Raw genomic sequence first — 17072 nt, forward strand, 5'->3', positions numbered from 1 at the left:
TTAAGGTATAGACCAGGGCTAGTTTTTTTTTTTTTCTCAGGTTGGGTTTTAGGTTAATTTCTCAATATAGTCTCACACACCTTAAAAACTTGGCAATTGATTGAACATTTGTTATTGTCAAAGAAATTGTTCATTTAATGTATGCCTACATCTTGTATAGGCTTTTCTGTAAATTAAACAATTATCAACTATATTCTAGCCTATAGTTTTATTGTGTTACCCAAAATCTATAGCAAAATATGAGATTGAAATTCTCAGTTTGGATGCCAGAATTCATATTCTTGTACTTATTATTTTTTTAAGTTTTTAAACCAGGCACTTAAAACCAACATATTAACGCCTGATAAAGAAAATACACATTTGTATAACTGTTACTGACTCAAATCTGCAATACAAACATTGTGACAACTAGCCCCTGCCTCATTTTTTCCTTTTCCAACCATGGGAAAGTTACTTTGAAACAAAGCGTGAAAATATTACGTAAATCCTATAATGTCCTGCCCCAGATAAGATTTTCCAGGCTATTATCGACTTTTACAGCTAATAGTTTGGCGATAGCGACACGCCACCGCTGTGACACTCTCGCTGAGTAACGTCTTCCTGTCTGTGATGCAGCGCGTGCACTTGTTGAGTTCAGCGCTATTTAAAGGGGAAGCAACATGGCACACGCTTTAGTCAAACAGGAATCTGTCGAGTGGGAGATGCAGAAGTCAGCAGACCAAACCAAGACCTTTGTTTACACAAAGAAGAGGGGGTATGATGTTACACGCAACCCCCACCTGAATAAGGTAAAATGTAGTTGTTTTAACAACCTTTTGACGGTTTTTTATTTTTAAAAATAACATTTTGTGTTGACTGTTTGCTAATACGACAGCAGGGCAGTGGATATCAGTTTCGAGAGGAACTATAATTAGACTTAAAGGGCCACACGCTTGCTTTGTTAGCGGTTGCTGCTTGTTTTTAAAGCAAGTCCGTTAGTTTACAGGTGCTCTTGAACTGACGTGGGCCGTGACGTGCCACCTTCAGGATCAGCGCACGAAGTTTTCTTTTAACAGTCTACATTTACCAGCTTTAATCCGTATACGAATCCTATTAGTAAGTCACACATTTCGCTATAAAACAAAATAAAGAATAAGAATAAGACCCATAACCTTATTTTTATAATCTTTTGGTAAGATCAACAAGCAGCCTCTGTCCAAGGTGCTGACCAGTGGTTGCTGTGGCATCACCTCAAGAACTCGCACTGGATGCGACCATGATGCTGCAAAATATTTACTTTGTTTGCTTGAATGTTCGTGCTATCTATTGAGTTAAACTTTTTTTTTTTTTATTGTTTATATTAACAGAGCTATACTCCCATTTTCTAACCGATGCAATTTCTTAAATTAAAACATTCACTCTTTGGATCATGAAGTGCATAGCTCTCCAGTGTTCCAATGATTACAGGCAATTTGTTCAAATAAAGTAAAATGAAGTTTTAGCCCTGCCTTTCCACCTGCTAGTTCAGTGGTAACTTAGCCCATCTATATTGTTACTGTACAGGCTTTTTTTAAATGCTTGAGAAAAAAAAATTCTAGTGAGTGAAAAAACATTGCACTTTTTTCATTCTGACCTTGAATGTAAACATACTGACCTTGAGCGATTGATTGGTATGTTTTTGTGGGGGTGATGTTTAGATTATTCTCTTTACTCAGTGTGATGACGTCCAAACCTCCTAAACCTCCTACCAGTTGATAGAGAAAACAGGGGTAGATCAATGTATGCCCCTTGAATATATTTTCAGAGCATTGTTTTTTTTTATTCAGACATATAACAAAACAAAGTGCATCACCCATTACAGTGAAATATTACAAATGAATCAAGTTATTTAAATAAAGAAATTATTTGAAAAAGGTATTGCTGTTTCCTTAAAAAAAATCTAATTATAGGCCTATAAATAATGCACAAGATATCATAACACAGTAAGAGTAAAAGCTCCACTAGAATATATTTTTGTCTGATTATAATATTATTTAGCTCTCTGTTTGCCATTGTAGATTGACATTTCCGTTTTAATTATTTGGAGTGTTTTCTCCACATTCAGAGATGATTTTTCATCTCATTTGAGCAGATTTGAGCAAAATTCAACAGAGAATTTTCTCAGCTACAGGTCGCTAACTATGATTGCACTGCAAAGACACTAAACAACACATATTTGAAGATTATGAATAATGGGGGACATTTTTTCACTTTAAATGTTCTACATGTAGAAATCAGAAACCCTTGCTATTAGCGACACCGGTGGCCGTTAAGTGAACTGCAGCAACTTATTGCTTGCGTAGGCTACAAGACACTGAACGTGATTCAAGACCCTGATGGCAATTTTTTTTTCTTCGCTTTGTTGTAAAAATAAGTTGGAAATTCTTTGCTGAGATATACAGTTAACGAAGATCCAGATGCCGTTGACAGCCACGTTTAGACGAATATGTAAATATGTTCTACGCGCTTTTCTCTCAATAACAAAATAAACACAACAAAGAATGACAGCAGTGAGAAAGTATCAGTTAAGAAAGCATCTGATCATAGCCGCGTGGATATGTTTGCAATTCACCATCATCATTTCGACAGATGAGGTAACGTTAATTAAAATTACACTGTTATGATAGTTTGATTATAGACTAAATAGATCTGACTATGTGAGATAGTTAATCCCTTTTCTTTGCTTGACAATTTGACTTTACATTATGGCTCTTTCGGCATTATCCTGTACATTTTATAAGCTTTCATTTAATGTGTAATTGGATGGAAGTGAGGCTCTGAGCGCGCGTAAACGTCATATCCTTTTGATTTGATTTCCCCTCGTGTCCTTTACCTAAAAATCAGTCTAACGTCACAGGCTTTCATAGACATTACCTAGGAAGTCGAGGACGGTTAAAAAAAAAAAAAAAAGGAGGACGGTTTCATTTTTTAAGTTTCGTTACAAGCTGTTTACACATCCCATTTAAGTAGCATTTTTGCTCTTATCCCTGGTTAATTTTAGAGCACAATTTACTTTTAAAAAACGTTTTTTTTTTAAATCGAATTTGCATAATACTTTATATAAATACTTCATTTATTTATTCATTTGCCTTTATATTTATTAGAGTTAATCTGTCACTGTTTGACCCACAGTTGTAACTCACTGTCCCTGACCTTTGGTTAATTTTTCTTTGAACTTTTCCAGTCTTCTGCTGCGTGTGCATACACTCTGCACTTTTGTTTTCATTAAGGTGGACTTAACGTCCTCTTGAACCCTTTGCATCAGTTTCCCGTCCTGAAATGAAGGACCATAGTCTGATCAAACGTCACGTCTTTTGGCACTCTGCCACAGGTAAGGTAGGCTACTGATGACAACACAGCACGCTGCCTGTCGTTAAGGTTAATGACTTCTAATCTGCACCAGAGACGCCACAGAATGAGGTCATATTTTCAAACCAGGTGCACACTACCAGAAAGTTCTGAAAGGTGTCTTTATGTATACATGAATGCATAGGGTTGGTTGAGGTATGAAGATCACAGGTCTGTGTTGTCTTTTTTTAGTGCACACTCATTTCACAGTCATTTCAGCTATGTTGACCCCAGCTAAAAATAACATTTTCTTAGGCGTATAAAAGACGCAAAGGCACTCTTTAATCAGAACTGGCTATTGAAGTAAGACATTTTTCAGTGACCCACTCATTATAGAGGTCATGATGCTGTTTTTCAAGAATATAGGCTGTGTTTTTCTGAAAAGGCGTTTCTGTAACTGCGAGATGTTAAATATTTATACCTGAGATATTGAGTTCAAAATGCAAAATAAACTAAACTAAGGGTTGGCATGTGGCTCAGGGGCATGTTGCGGGCACAGTGCTGAATTCAACTGATTTTCAGTTGATGTGCATTTTTGTTCAGCCTGTTAAATTCAATTTAGATAAACTAACTTATGATCGCATACAGTATGATTTCGAAGTAAAGTGTTTCTTTAGGTATCACTTTATTACCCTCAATAGTCCCTTTTCCTGGTATCAAAAAAATCTTGGATTAATGGCTCTCATTTATGTGGCTCCTGTGCCTGTGGTGCTGGAAGTTGCTAGACTGGTGCCACAACTTAAAGCTCATGCGGAGCTACGGGGTGTGAGAGCAATTCTAACTCTTTCATGTTTTTATGATGCGGCTTTCCAGTTCCACCCACGTCTCATACTCTAATGAGCTCAATTCAGTATTATTGTCTTGTTTTATAGACCGAGACGTGATTTAATAAGATTAATTAAAAGAGAGGCCTTGTAGTTTGCTGTCTTTGTTGAAGGTGTCCGGAAAATTGTGTGAAATGTGAAATCTCTGCAGTCATTATAAGGAAGGAAAGAGGATTACATAAACATAAGAAGCACAAAAGACTGTGCAATATATATTGTAATTAGCACCGTGATAAGCAAGCAGCTAAAGTGTTAAAGGACATTAAGTCATATTCACGGTCGAGGTCCATTAAGAGCTGAATTGAGAATGGATGCGGGATGCAGAATTACATTTATTTGAATTTGAATATAAGGAAATAACATTAAAATGAACTGAAATATAAAGAAATGAAAAATTTTTATTTAGAAAAGTTAATAAAAAATGGATGTTTGCGTGATAAACCATTGATTAGGATAGATGGATGGATGGATGGATGGATAACATGAATAATAACATTTTGAGGATTGTTACCATCAGAAGAATAGTTAAGAACTCACTGCACCTTAAAATTAGTCCAAATGAGGTGCGTAGACAAAAAGCCCTTTCTATAGTAAAGCATTGATTTTATCTCGCTTCATTGATGACTTTTTTCTTTGGTGGAGTGTGCAGCCGCTCTTGAAGTGCCTCTCTACTTGTTACCATCGGACCAATGCAAATGTTTGACCACACAGTACTTTGGACAAGTGCTTACGTCATTGTTTGTGCCCTGTTATTTTTCTGACTATGATGTGTCAGTTGGACATTGCTAAGCTTCATGTTTGTGTAATCAATGGCATATGTCATTCATCTGGTGGGTTTTAGTTTACGCTTAGATAGTGATACTCGCTTGTAAATAAAGTCCACCATCGAGTGAAACATTTGCTCTTTCATGCAGCCTTATGAAAAACCAACCTTCACAACTCATGAACCAAAACAAGGAAATTAAGAGAGAAGGTAGGAAATGACCCCTGAGAGGAGCCGTGCGAGGCTGTACACTCGGTACTCTGTGGTTCTCCATTGGTGTATTGTTGCCTTCCCACGGGCCTGGTGATCACAGGGCTTGAGTGTTCTCACTTTTCCTTGCTCTTAGCTGCAGAGAAGCAGAGAGGACAACATGCTAATTGATGCTGTGGGACTGAAAATGTAAAGGCCTCACGTCCACAAGCTGGAGTTTACGCAGCGCCCCTCCCCGGCATCCCCTCTGACCTCCTCCCTTCTCAACAGCCATTCCCTGTGTCTGCCTGAGGTGCAGGATATTATCCCTGTGTTTGTGGGAAGCTTTGCACAGTAAGAGACGAGAGTGAGGAGAAAGAGGTCTCTGTGGAGCAAAGGAGAGAAAGAGGGAGCTGGCCCTGCTCTCCACAGACCTCTTCTGTGTCTCTGCTTTATCTCTCATTAATGACCGCCTGTGTGAATCGAGGCCAACAGCACTAGCCTCTGGCTTCACGCCATGCCAGAGACCGAAAACTCAAACAACGCAGCACAAAACTCTCCTAGCATCCAAGCCGAGATCCTGTTTCACATGGGGAAATGTGCTTTTAGGAGCACAGGTGACTAACAGATGCCCATTCAACTTGCTGTGGAAAACAAGAGCTCAGTTGGAAATGTGGCACCTTCTGGGCTGAGCATTGGAGACTTTAAGGCCCCCTTGTGGTTGTTGTTTGTGCCAATTGCCTCAAAGTGGCACTGAGCTATTGTTTACAGGGAAAGAGCTATTTTGGGAAATGTATCTGTTAGCTTTCCCTTTCATTTCAGTTGCAGTTGCTACATGCTTTATAATGTTCAGGACAACTGATGACCACAGAATAAAAATGTTTTTGGCTGCCATGTACAGTAATGTAGTTCCAGCATCTACCAACAGGGGCTTAGTTGACCAGGCTAACCAGAGCATTGACCCCATTGTTATTGATCTTTCTAGGCTGCTTGGCAATCATTAGTTGGCTTTAGCATTCTGATGACAACAACCTTTGCAGTTGTGGAAAGAATGATCTAAATTGGACAATTGTAACTTTCTTACATCTGCCTCCCTGACACACATGTTTGTCTTGTTCTGTCACATAGGTGGTGTGTTTAATCTCAAAGTAAGTTGAGGTTTTCCATAAGATGTATAGTTTTGCATTTAAATGAAAGCAAATATGGGTGAGGTAATTAAAATAAGCAAAAAGGCTGTCAAGTGTAACCAAGCACTGAGCTTTTCATTTCTTCACTTCAAAGAAAGACCATATTTTGGTAGTGCAGTTGCATTGTTCAAATCGAATGCTCATTTCCCCTTGAATGTTAAGCGTGAAAGGTTTGAACCTTGCTTGATTTTGACATTTTGACTTTTTTTTTTAATGAACTAGATAAAATCTGTTTGTCAGTACAAGTAGGCTACAGTATATCACTAATATTTGGTTGCACAATTTGTCACACTTTCATTGTCTGCAAGCATGAATCAATTTAAATGTATAAAATGTAAGTCTACTCAGCCATTGATATTTGAAGAATATTAATTCTTTTTTATTGGCTATTATATCAGGAATTTACGTTCAGACAGACAGTTACATGTTGGATCTTAAGCGTTATATTTTCATCCATCCATGATTATGTAATTTAGCCCTATACTAAATAAAAAATTACTTAATTTGCTTTTGTATACCATAAAATTATCAGCCAACTGCCAGCCAGTGTAGTAATATTTTGAAAAGTTAGTCAAAGAAATATGGACAGTGATATGTTACACTGTACTAATCCAAGTTTTCATTGCATTCAATTTAATTCCAACGAAAGTTCCACTAATTCCACTTTTCTGAGTGTTGGCAGCCAGAGACCATTACATTTTAATCTCCCCCTTGCCAGATGCTTTCTTCCAATATGACAAAAGAAAATGCAGGTGCTTTCATTTGAATGCTAATGTTTTTTTTTTCATATGCAGAAGGGTGCCTAGAAGAAAAATACCTACTTTATGCTGAACCACCATAGGACCTGATTTTAAAATGTTTCATGCCAGAAACGAATGGGTTTGTTTCTGACATTAAAACTAACAGATGTTTGGTTAGCATCTATCACTTCTACCCTATAAGCTCTAGAAATATTCTCAGGGCGTTGAGGATGCAGAATCACGCCATGTGGAAGACCGTTTAATGAAGCATCATGTTTACTTTTCCTGTCAGGAAAAAGCCCTTGCAAAGTATAGCCAATGGTTTCTTAACATTGTCACTGCCCTGCTTTGTCAGTTTGCTTAGACCAGCTTCTGCAGAATGTCTGTTTGGCTTTATTTATTACTGTCATTGGTGTCTGCTACATTGAGGTTTCATGATTGGATGTGAGGTGAAGTGTCCTTGTCATGGTCCTTCTCATGGCACAGCTTGTGTAGCAAGATACTCTTTAACAATGTTGAATGTTTCTAACCAGTCTTCTCTTGGCTCATAATTCTCCGATGTTTGTCAAAATGGCAAAACCATTTGAGATCATTTAAGATAATTGACATCTTCTGTCTAAACGAAATCAAAAGGCAAACACATCAGTCTCCCATGATTCAGACAAATGAATCATGGAAGTGGCAATGTTGTGTAAAGACATTCCCCCTTTATGGAGGAATTTACCTGACAGGCAGATAGCAATTTAGCCTTTATATTGAGGAAGGCATTTGAAAGATGCTGGTAACCTAAGGAACTGTGGGCATTACAGAAGATAAGGACAGTGCCCATACATGCAACTGAGATTCTTATAAATGTGTGTGTTGAGTCAGTATGCTAATGAAAGGTTGATGGAACAGACTTCGTTTTGTCTGGACGGAGAGCATCTAAGCTCTCAGGGAGGGTCAGGTGCTGATGTCGGTCACATCTTTCTAGGTGGGCTCCAGTAGTGTGTGTATATATGTATGGCAACCCAGGTGTGCTCAGGTGCATATAGGAGGGGAGACTGACCACCCACAGTGTAGCAGTAAAGCATTCCAGCACTAGATGTGAGCGAAGTGGTTAAATGAGGAAAGTGCTCTACTGTTCACAGAGAGATTAAGTGCCAGTCACCCTTATCCAACTCCTCTACACACATACACACACAAGCATGCATGCACAGAACAGCCTTCTGATCGCAATCTCCCTGCTCATTTGTCCTTCACATTTTTCTCTTTGACAAATTGTAAGGTTCCAGACAGTGTTTCAGCAGAACAGTATTTCTAACTGAGACATGATGTAATTCATTAGTGCAATTTAGCCTGGAAACGATTAGTCTCTGATATTAGAATACATTTTTACCATCATAATATGTACAGGAGGTAAATTTAATCATGTTTATGCTATGCATTTGAACATAAACACATTTTGACAATTTTTTGGTAAATAAACATTGGATATCAATTATTGTTTCGGCGACCACAATAGCAAATATTTGTCATATCTGGGCTTTTTCATGTGCAAATGTTTAGCTAAAAATAGGTAAAAATGTTTACCAGACTTTATCAGGAAGAAACCTGATAAAATTTACTTAATTTGATTTTAGTGTGGTTAAAATTTAGCTAGTTCCCAGAAAATGACAATTATTTATTTATAAAATTATTGCACAAGAGGCCAAATAATTAGCCCATCTTATGATTTGCACCCAGTTATATAAAGTAGCCTAAGTTCTCCCACAATATGATGACCTCTGCAAATTATTTCTATTTCTATTTTTTAGTACATCCAGATTATGCAAATGTAGTCCTTTGAGGTTATTTGAACTAATTTACATGATCAGAATTTTTTAGAATCAGACTCTTTCTGCATGTTACATTTCTGTATGTTCAAAAACGCAGATTCATTCAGGAACAAATCAAAGGACTGTCTTTATGAGTGAGTCATTGAATCATTTACTCAGTGGATTCATTCAATCACACTGATTAATTCAAGGACTAAACATCACTGTTTGTTGCTTGGAGACCCACAAAGTTATTTTGGCTGTGAGAAAGCAAAGTGGCAATGTTGTGTCTTAAAGGTACAATGCTCAACATTAACTTCTTTATTAAATATCACATTCACAGTCATTCCACTTTAGATCCACTCCATGTTTTCTATTTCCGCTCCATGAATCACACCCCATGGCTGTTATTGATTAGCTGCTGTGTAAAATATAATATGATTTGACAAACCTTGATAGAAATGATTCAAGTGAATATGCAACAAATTATATAAAATAATGTTGTTATAAAACCAACATTACATATGTTTTGATAATCAGTATACAATAATTTGTAGCTTATTTATTGATTTTGAACAAGGCTTTTCCTTTGGTTGTCAAATTAGATTTTAAATCCAAATCGTTTGACTTTGTATCTATCTGTCATGATTTAAATAATAAGGCTAAATAAATTATGTCAGACCTAATGCGATGAAGTGATGGACAGCTCTAATGAGAGCATATATGCTCTGGAATATTTTGACAATTGAAGGTCAACCAACTTATTACACATATCAAGGCTTTACAGAACAGTCATGTTAATGTCAGTAGCTTTGACATAATCTTTTAGGCCTACATATTCTCATGCACTAAAGCAGTTAAAATTAAAGGAGAACTGTGATGGGAATGATCCAATATGTAAAACAACATAAACAGCAACTTACAGTAAATGAATCCAGTTCTTATCAGATTTGAGAAACTCTACATTTATTACCTATACCGAGTGTTTTGTGAGGAATGGGTGAGAGTAATCTCTTTTTGAAGGGCTCATGGGATTTTAAATCTGCTCTGAAATTTGTGCTTGCTTGCCTTTAATGCTCAGACTTCCCATGGGGAATGGGGAGAGTGGTCACAGTCTTTGCTTAAAGAGAAGGATTTTTTTTAGGCTCTTAAGCCTACCTCCTTTTTGTCTTTTGTTTTCTTAAAGATGTGCAGTTTTTCACATGGATGGCCACCCTGTGGGTGGGCAAGTGAATAACTTAACTAGATGTAAGGAGGATGTGAATGAATGGTGTCAAATTAAATTCCCGGCGCCATATAGCCCCAGAGGAGCGATGCTGATCCTGTGTAGTAATGAAGTTCAACAGTCATTACGTCAGCAATCAAGAGTCAAATTAATTCAGTTTCATACAAGAAGACTAGAACATGTCCCAAAGTCTGGGACTCTGTGGCGTACCCTTTTATATGGTTGTATTTGAGGGACTCTGTAGCGCACCCCTTTTCATCTACAGTAATGAAACTTCATACACTTATAGATGTTATTGGGCCAAACAACTTTTGCACTCTTAAGTCATACGCCGGCCCAACAGGAAGTCAGCTATTATGGGTTGTTTTAAAAACGAATGTCTGGGAAATGATATATACTCCCCCAAGGGGATTAATCTGATCACCACTAAAGCCAAGACATTGAGAGTGCCAAATCGGAAGCGGATTTTTGATATCTCAAAAAGATTGGCCATGGCGAGGCAATGAATTTATGACGAAAAAAGGAAAACAGGAAGTTTGTTCTATCTGGTTGAAAATGAAATATAATACATACTGTAAGCACAAGATGGCAGCATAGGCCTATTTTTAAACAGAGTAGAGAAAAGCCTTGTTGCTGAGAACAGTGTTTTCAGACATAATTACTTTTATTAGCAATTGCATGTGGATATACACACAGTGAATTCTCTCTGTGTGTGTGTGTCAGCCTGTCTATTTTACACTCTTGTTTAGAGTTTACCCTTTCATTCCTCTGTGCCTTTGCCAGCATTACAGGATAAGAAATATCCTCTCAGTTCTAAATCTATAATTTTTAATGGCAAAATCAAGGCATAGAGACAGTTGTAGTCACTGACAACATAGAATGATATAATTAGTTAATTAGGTTAATAAACAAACTTAAGATAAATACCTTCACACTCATTTGATCATACAAAACTTTAAAATGCTGAAACTTCTGGCTCAACTAACTGGTAAACAGTCTCCAACTTATCCTTTGATCTCACTCTGTGTTTATGTGTTTTTGTGTGTGTGTGTGTGTGTGTGTGTGTGTGTGTGTGTGTGTGTGTGTGTGTGTGTGTGTGTGTGTGTGGGCATGTTTAGCTATACTTGTGTGAGTCTGTTGTAAACACTTGATGGTTTAAGGTTTAACCCATACATTGATCTGTGCTTTTGCCTGCATTAAAGGATAAGAAAGCTTTTAGGTCTTATATTTTTCTATCAGTTTAAATAACAAATTAAAGGCATACCAGTTTATTAGTTACATAGTTTTACAGTATATAATAAGTTTAATAATTGGGTTAATAAAATATAAAAGACCTTTAGAAAAATACTTCTGAACTTACTATTTTAAAATCAAAATCATCTATTTTTCTTTTATGCCAAAAATCATTAGGATATTAAGTAAAGATCATGTTCCATGAAGTTATTTTGTAAATTTCCTACCGTAAATATATAAAACATTTATTTTTGTGAGTGAATGCAGCACAATCGCGAACATAAATGGACAACTTTAAAGGTGATTTTCTCAATGTTTCGATTTGTTTGTACCCTCAGATTCCAGATTTTCAAATAGTTGTATCTCGGCCAAATATTGTCCTGCAAACCATACATCAATGGAAAGGTTATTTATTCAGCTTTCATATGAAGTCTAAATCTCAATTTCAAAAAATTTACCCATGTGACTGGTTTTGTGGTCCAGGATCACAGTTCCCGATGGACAAAATTAAGTCTGCCCTAAATTATTTCTTGCTTTTGAAGCCGTTTCACTCAGATACGTCACAATAGGAAACAAAAGACAATCCCAACTTCCTCCTTTTCATTCAGTAACACATGAATCCCAAAGTGAAAATATTTCAAAGCTTTCAGAATAAGAAGTGGTTTGATATTTATCAAATATAATTTTTGTGGTAGATTGGAATCTCTGTAAAAATAATAATCGGCCTTGAGCGTGTACGTGTCCACTGAGAAATGCCTCTGATCATGGTTATCGCATTAAGAGGGCTCCTGCTGTGCCTGTGTATTTGGGTTGTATGTTAAATTACTTTTGACTGATTCTTAGATCAAGACTAGAAATGCAAAGAATCAAATGGCTCAGCCCAGGGTTATTATCTTTAACTAAAAGTATTATTAACATAAATAAAAGAAAATAGAAAACTAGTTGAAAAACTTATACTAAATGAAAATAAGAAATGTTGCCTTGGTAATAAACTGAAATAAGTTTAATTTTGTTACCTGGATATAAATAAAAACTAAAACTGAAATAAAAATAAATTAAATATAGCCTAACTAAAATGAACATGAAAACTAAAAATATTAAAATAAAAGATAATTTAAAATATTAATACAATTAAAATAAAAATTAAAACAACACTGGACAAGATAAAAGTTGTGAACCCAAATAGTTAGTGAAAATAATAATACAGAAAATTGACAAATAACATGGAAGAACAAAAGAAAAGCATAAAAAATGAAACAAAAACACTAAAATTGACAAGACATGAACATGAAACCAAAGTCACAATAGAAGACAGTATATTATTACAATACAAAAGCATGTGCAAACAAGTGTAATGTTTTACATCTATATCCATTCTCCTCGAGCCAACCTGTCAGACTTTAACTTATTTCAGGGCTATTTAACTAAATATGACTAGTCCATTTATACATCCCTCAGATGGCATTCATGGGGCTGCTTTTTGTGAAGAAATGAAATGTGTTGAACTCTGTTTCTCCTCAAGTCAAAATGACAGTGTGGGTTAAAACTATCACTAAGTAATAGTAGCCTTCTCTGGATCTGAAACATGATTTTTTGGACAGCATCACGCCATATGGAAGACCGTTTAATGAAGCATCATGTTTACTTTTCCTGTCAGGAAAAAGCCCTTGCAAAGTATAGCCAATGGTTTCTTAACATTGTCACTGCCCTGCTTTGTCAGTTTGCTTAGACCAGCTTCTGCAGAATGTCTGTTTGGCTTTATTTATTACTGTCATTGGTGTCTGCTACATTGAGGTTTCATGATTGGATGTGAGGTGAAGTGTCCTTGTCATGGCACAGCTTGTGTAGCAAGTGGAAAACAACAACAGATACTCTTTAACAATGTTGAATGTTTCTAACCAGTCTTCTCTTGGCTCATAATTCTCTGATGTTTGTCAAAACGGCAGAACCATTTGAGATCATTTAAGATAATTGACATCTTCTGTCTAAACAAAATCAAAAGGCAAACACATCAGTCTCCCATGATTCAAACAAATGGACCTATTTGAGTTTATGGAGGAATTTACCTGACAGGCAGATAGCAATTTAACCTTTGTATTGAGGAAGTGAGGCATTTGAAAGATGCTGGTAACCTGATGAAGGTTTTAAAAGCTCTCCAAGGTTAAAAAACAATGTTGTGACTCTCATGTGAGTAAGAGGGTAATTATTGTACCAAAACATATTGTACCAAAGCAAATTGTAGCGACAGATATGATGTTATGCACATGTGTGAAAATTTGCATTAAATTGTTTTTATCAAATCTGAAAAACAGTAATTAATTTCACACCTTCACGTGTTACTATAATCCCTGTGCATGAGATTCAGCATTAGACATACATTTGTAATTTTAACTATTCTAAATAAAAAGGTCTCATGGGAATAAGCTAAGCAGCAGCTTATAATCTTGGTAACACTTTACAATAAGGTTTCATTTGTTAACAGTTAACTAGTTACAGTGAATTAACAATGAATAAGTATTTATTGATATTAGTCAATGTTAATTTCAACAATTACTAATACATTTTTAAAAGTCAAAAGGCTGTCTGTTAACATAGGTAATGCACTGTGAACTAACATGAACAAACAGTGAACTATAGGCTATTTTTACATTAACAAAGATTAATAAATGCTTAAAAATATATTTCTCATTGTAAGGTCTTGATAGCTAATGCATTTACTAATGTTAACAGGTAGGTCTTAATTGTAAAGTGTTACCATAATCTTTTGTGAGTTTTAATTGGATCTTCTCCACATATGAATTCTGAAATCTCTTATATAACTCATTTAAGTGCTGAAATGAAATTATTCTTCCAGACAATAAAATTGGTTCCATTTGGAAAAAAAATTATGTGTGCATTGTTCCTTTGACTCTTTGGCCATTAACGTCAAATTCATGAGCTAGCTGTCAGGTTGTATTGTTCTCAGGACGGTCAAGTGAATGGAGAACTGGTTCTTATTACAGCAAATAATGGTTATTTTGAGAAAATGAATAAAACACAACCTGATTATTGGGTGCAGTCTGATTCCCGGACGAAGGACTCTTATTAGACAGTTCTTTTAATGAATCAAAACATACAGTACATCACACGAGTGTAGTTCAGTTCACAAATGAATAAACCATTCAAGCAAATTCTTTTAAGGGAATCAGAAACACACATGACAAACAGTGCAGTTCTATTCTTTTGAACCAAGGCTGTGTCAGAAATCGCCCCTATACCCTTAAATAGGGCACTATTTGAAGGGACAGCCATTTTTAGTGGTGTCTATAGTGGATGTTATCGAGTGCACTCATTCAAATTCCCAAAATGCACCGCAATAAAGAGTGTACAACAAGTAAATTAAGTAAATTCAAGTACATTAGTACATGTGCAGTCCGAATCCAGGGTTTGTTAAGATGTGAAGGACTCAAAATTGTGAAAAACCTGATTCCCATTCATGCAGTCACCCTAAATTGTCTGTTGAGGTGTAAATTCAAATGACCTAACCTTCAATCTGTTTAAATCAAAGAAATACTAATGTATAGTTTGACAGTGCTGAAAAATGTCTTCATTTAGTTCGACACCAGTGCATGCAGCTTGTGAACAACTCACTGCAGGCAACGACATTTTACAACAAATATTAGTGAACGAAAGCATTTGGAGTACCAAACACTTCTTGTAATAAGCTATTAACAACACTGCAATTATCTTTTCTATTAAAATGTTGTTGTTTTTTCAGTGCTACACAAAGCTAATAGTCAAAGCTAATTGCTACATTTGGCACACTGACAAGTGCCAAAGTGGGTTCCGTGATGAAATGTGAGATTTCAATAACATTTTTGTGACTTTAGCAAAAGAGCCCAATACATACTGTGTTGTTCTGTCTAGTTGTTTTGATCAGAGTGAATTTAATTGTAAGCTTTCTAGTCACTTGAGTACTCGTTCCTGTCCATATTCTGAGTTTCTGAATAGTTGGTAACCACAGTCTCATTTTACAAAGTCGTTTTTTTTCTTCTATAATACACGGACCACTCTGTTACTTTTAAACCCTCCCCTTTGTGGTTTCCTATTTAGTCTTTTGTCTAGTTGTTCTGGTTCTGTTCCTCAGTGCTCTGATGAAAAGATACAGCTGGAAAGACTTGTTTTTTGGTACAAAGAGATGATGACAGACCATTTTGGGAATGATAAAGGAAAAGTGGTGCACATTAAAGAAGAATAAAAAACACCATCAGGGTCGATATACTTGAGAAAAGGTTATGAGCCTGACCACAGACTTGAGTGCCCGGAGGGATTGACTGCATATTTACTCGGCCTTGACTCGCTCTTGGCCATGAGGTCTCGGAATTTTATTTAACATCCATTATACAATTGGTTCTTCAGAGTCTATATAATTTAATAAAAGATAGGATGTCTTCTAATTTTAATAAAATAACCCCGGTTAGGGGGGTATTGACTCATGGGAACTGAGGTTCAAGTCTGGCCTATGGCATCTTATTTCCACTCTCTTACTTTTATTTCGAGACCCAAGTTTTGTGGCTTTTAGTCTCATGTGTTTGCTTTAAAGTCATCTATAGGTTAGTGCACTACTAAACATTTGCAGAATTGACTTTTAGCAGCTAGACAATATAAATGTACAGTTTTTATCTTCTAGGAAAACATATGAATAAAAATCTCCCTGTGCTACACATTTTTGTCCAATCAAAATCATGGTTTATGGCTGTGAATGAACTAATCTGATTAAAAAAACAGGGAATGAGCCCTTATATAATAACAGGCACAACAACTAAAGCTAGAAGCAATAAAAGCAGCAAGTGATAAAAGTTATCTCCTTGTAAATGTCACTTTGACCGTAACACAAATAGCCACATTCATTTTTATTTTAACAGAATTTACACTTTAAGTTGATGGATTAGACAGTGCTTTTGTACCATTTTTAGAGGTTGTGACCGAATTCAATGCAGCTTTCAGTACAAGTCATACACCAGCAGTCCAGGCCTGTAAAGATTTCGCTTGCTGTTTAGAACAGGACTATTAATGTCCACCAACCATCTGAGACCCCGCTGGACTGAAAGAACATTTTACTACCTTACCAGAAAGCATTGAAAAATGCCCCCTTTTACAACTTTTAAGACATTGTTACCTTTGTGGACAACATAGTGAGCATTTTGAAAATAGAATCGTACGCAGAGGAAGGGGAATTTCACTGGTACGTGATCTGTTTGTGTCCCACAGCTATGGCAACCCTTCTTAACAATCATCTTACTTAACATGGCAGGGTCAAAAGTCAGAGTGTAACTTTTAACAATTAAAGGAAGTGGATGGTTGTGGATTGTTGTTTTTACAAAATGTGCTGCTCTGTTGCTCTGCTGGATTGTGGGTTTGCAGAAATGAGTAATGATTTAGATTAGAAGCATATTGGCAAAATCTTAAACAAGGCTGCATTGTGCAGTGGTGTACTTTAAGATTAACATACCCACGTTCAGTCAGCTGCAAAAATGATTCATAAAGATTTTTATTTGTACAGGTGTGTCTACCCTTTTGTTTTTTGTGTGTTAGTGTTGAAAAAAGCTTTATGTTTTTATGTTTAAGTATTTTTGACATTTCAGATAGAAATAAGTAGATAAAAATAAGCGTGATAAAAGAAAACAATGCTGTTGACAGCATCTTTTCAATCTCACCACAATGGCTTGGCCTTGCTGAAAAGACCAGCTCACCATGGTGGTGGTACAGG

At 36.1% G+C, this 17072-nt stretch overlaps 1 protein-coding gene across 1 annotated transcript in view; it reads left to right on the forward strand.

Annotated features, from left to right (window-relative positions):
* Nucleotides 1-555: 555 nt before the first annotated feature.
* Nucleotides 556-17072, forward strand: part of me1 (malic enzyme 1, NADP(+)-dependent, cytosolic) — an 89421-nt gene continuing 72904 nt past the window's right edge. Inside the window, exon 1 of the mRNA XM_079895196.1 lies at nucleotides 556-788. Coding sequence (XP_079751322.1) covers nucleotides 660-788 — 129 coding nt within the window. The 5' untranslated portion in view covers nucleotides 556-659. The remainder of the gene's footprint in view (nucleotides 789-17072) is intronic.

The sequence above is a fragment of the Squalius cephalus genome (assembly GCF_949319135.1).
Source record: "Squalius cephalus genome assembly, chromosome: 15".
Lineage (NCBI taxonomy): Eukaryota > Metazoa > Chordata > Actinopteri > Cypriniformes > Leuciscidae > Squalius > Squalius cephalus.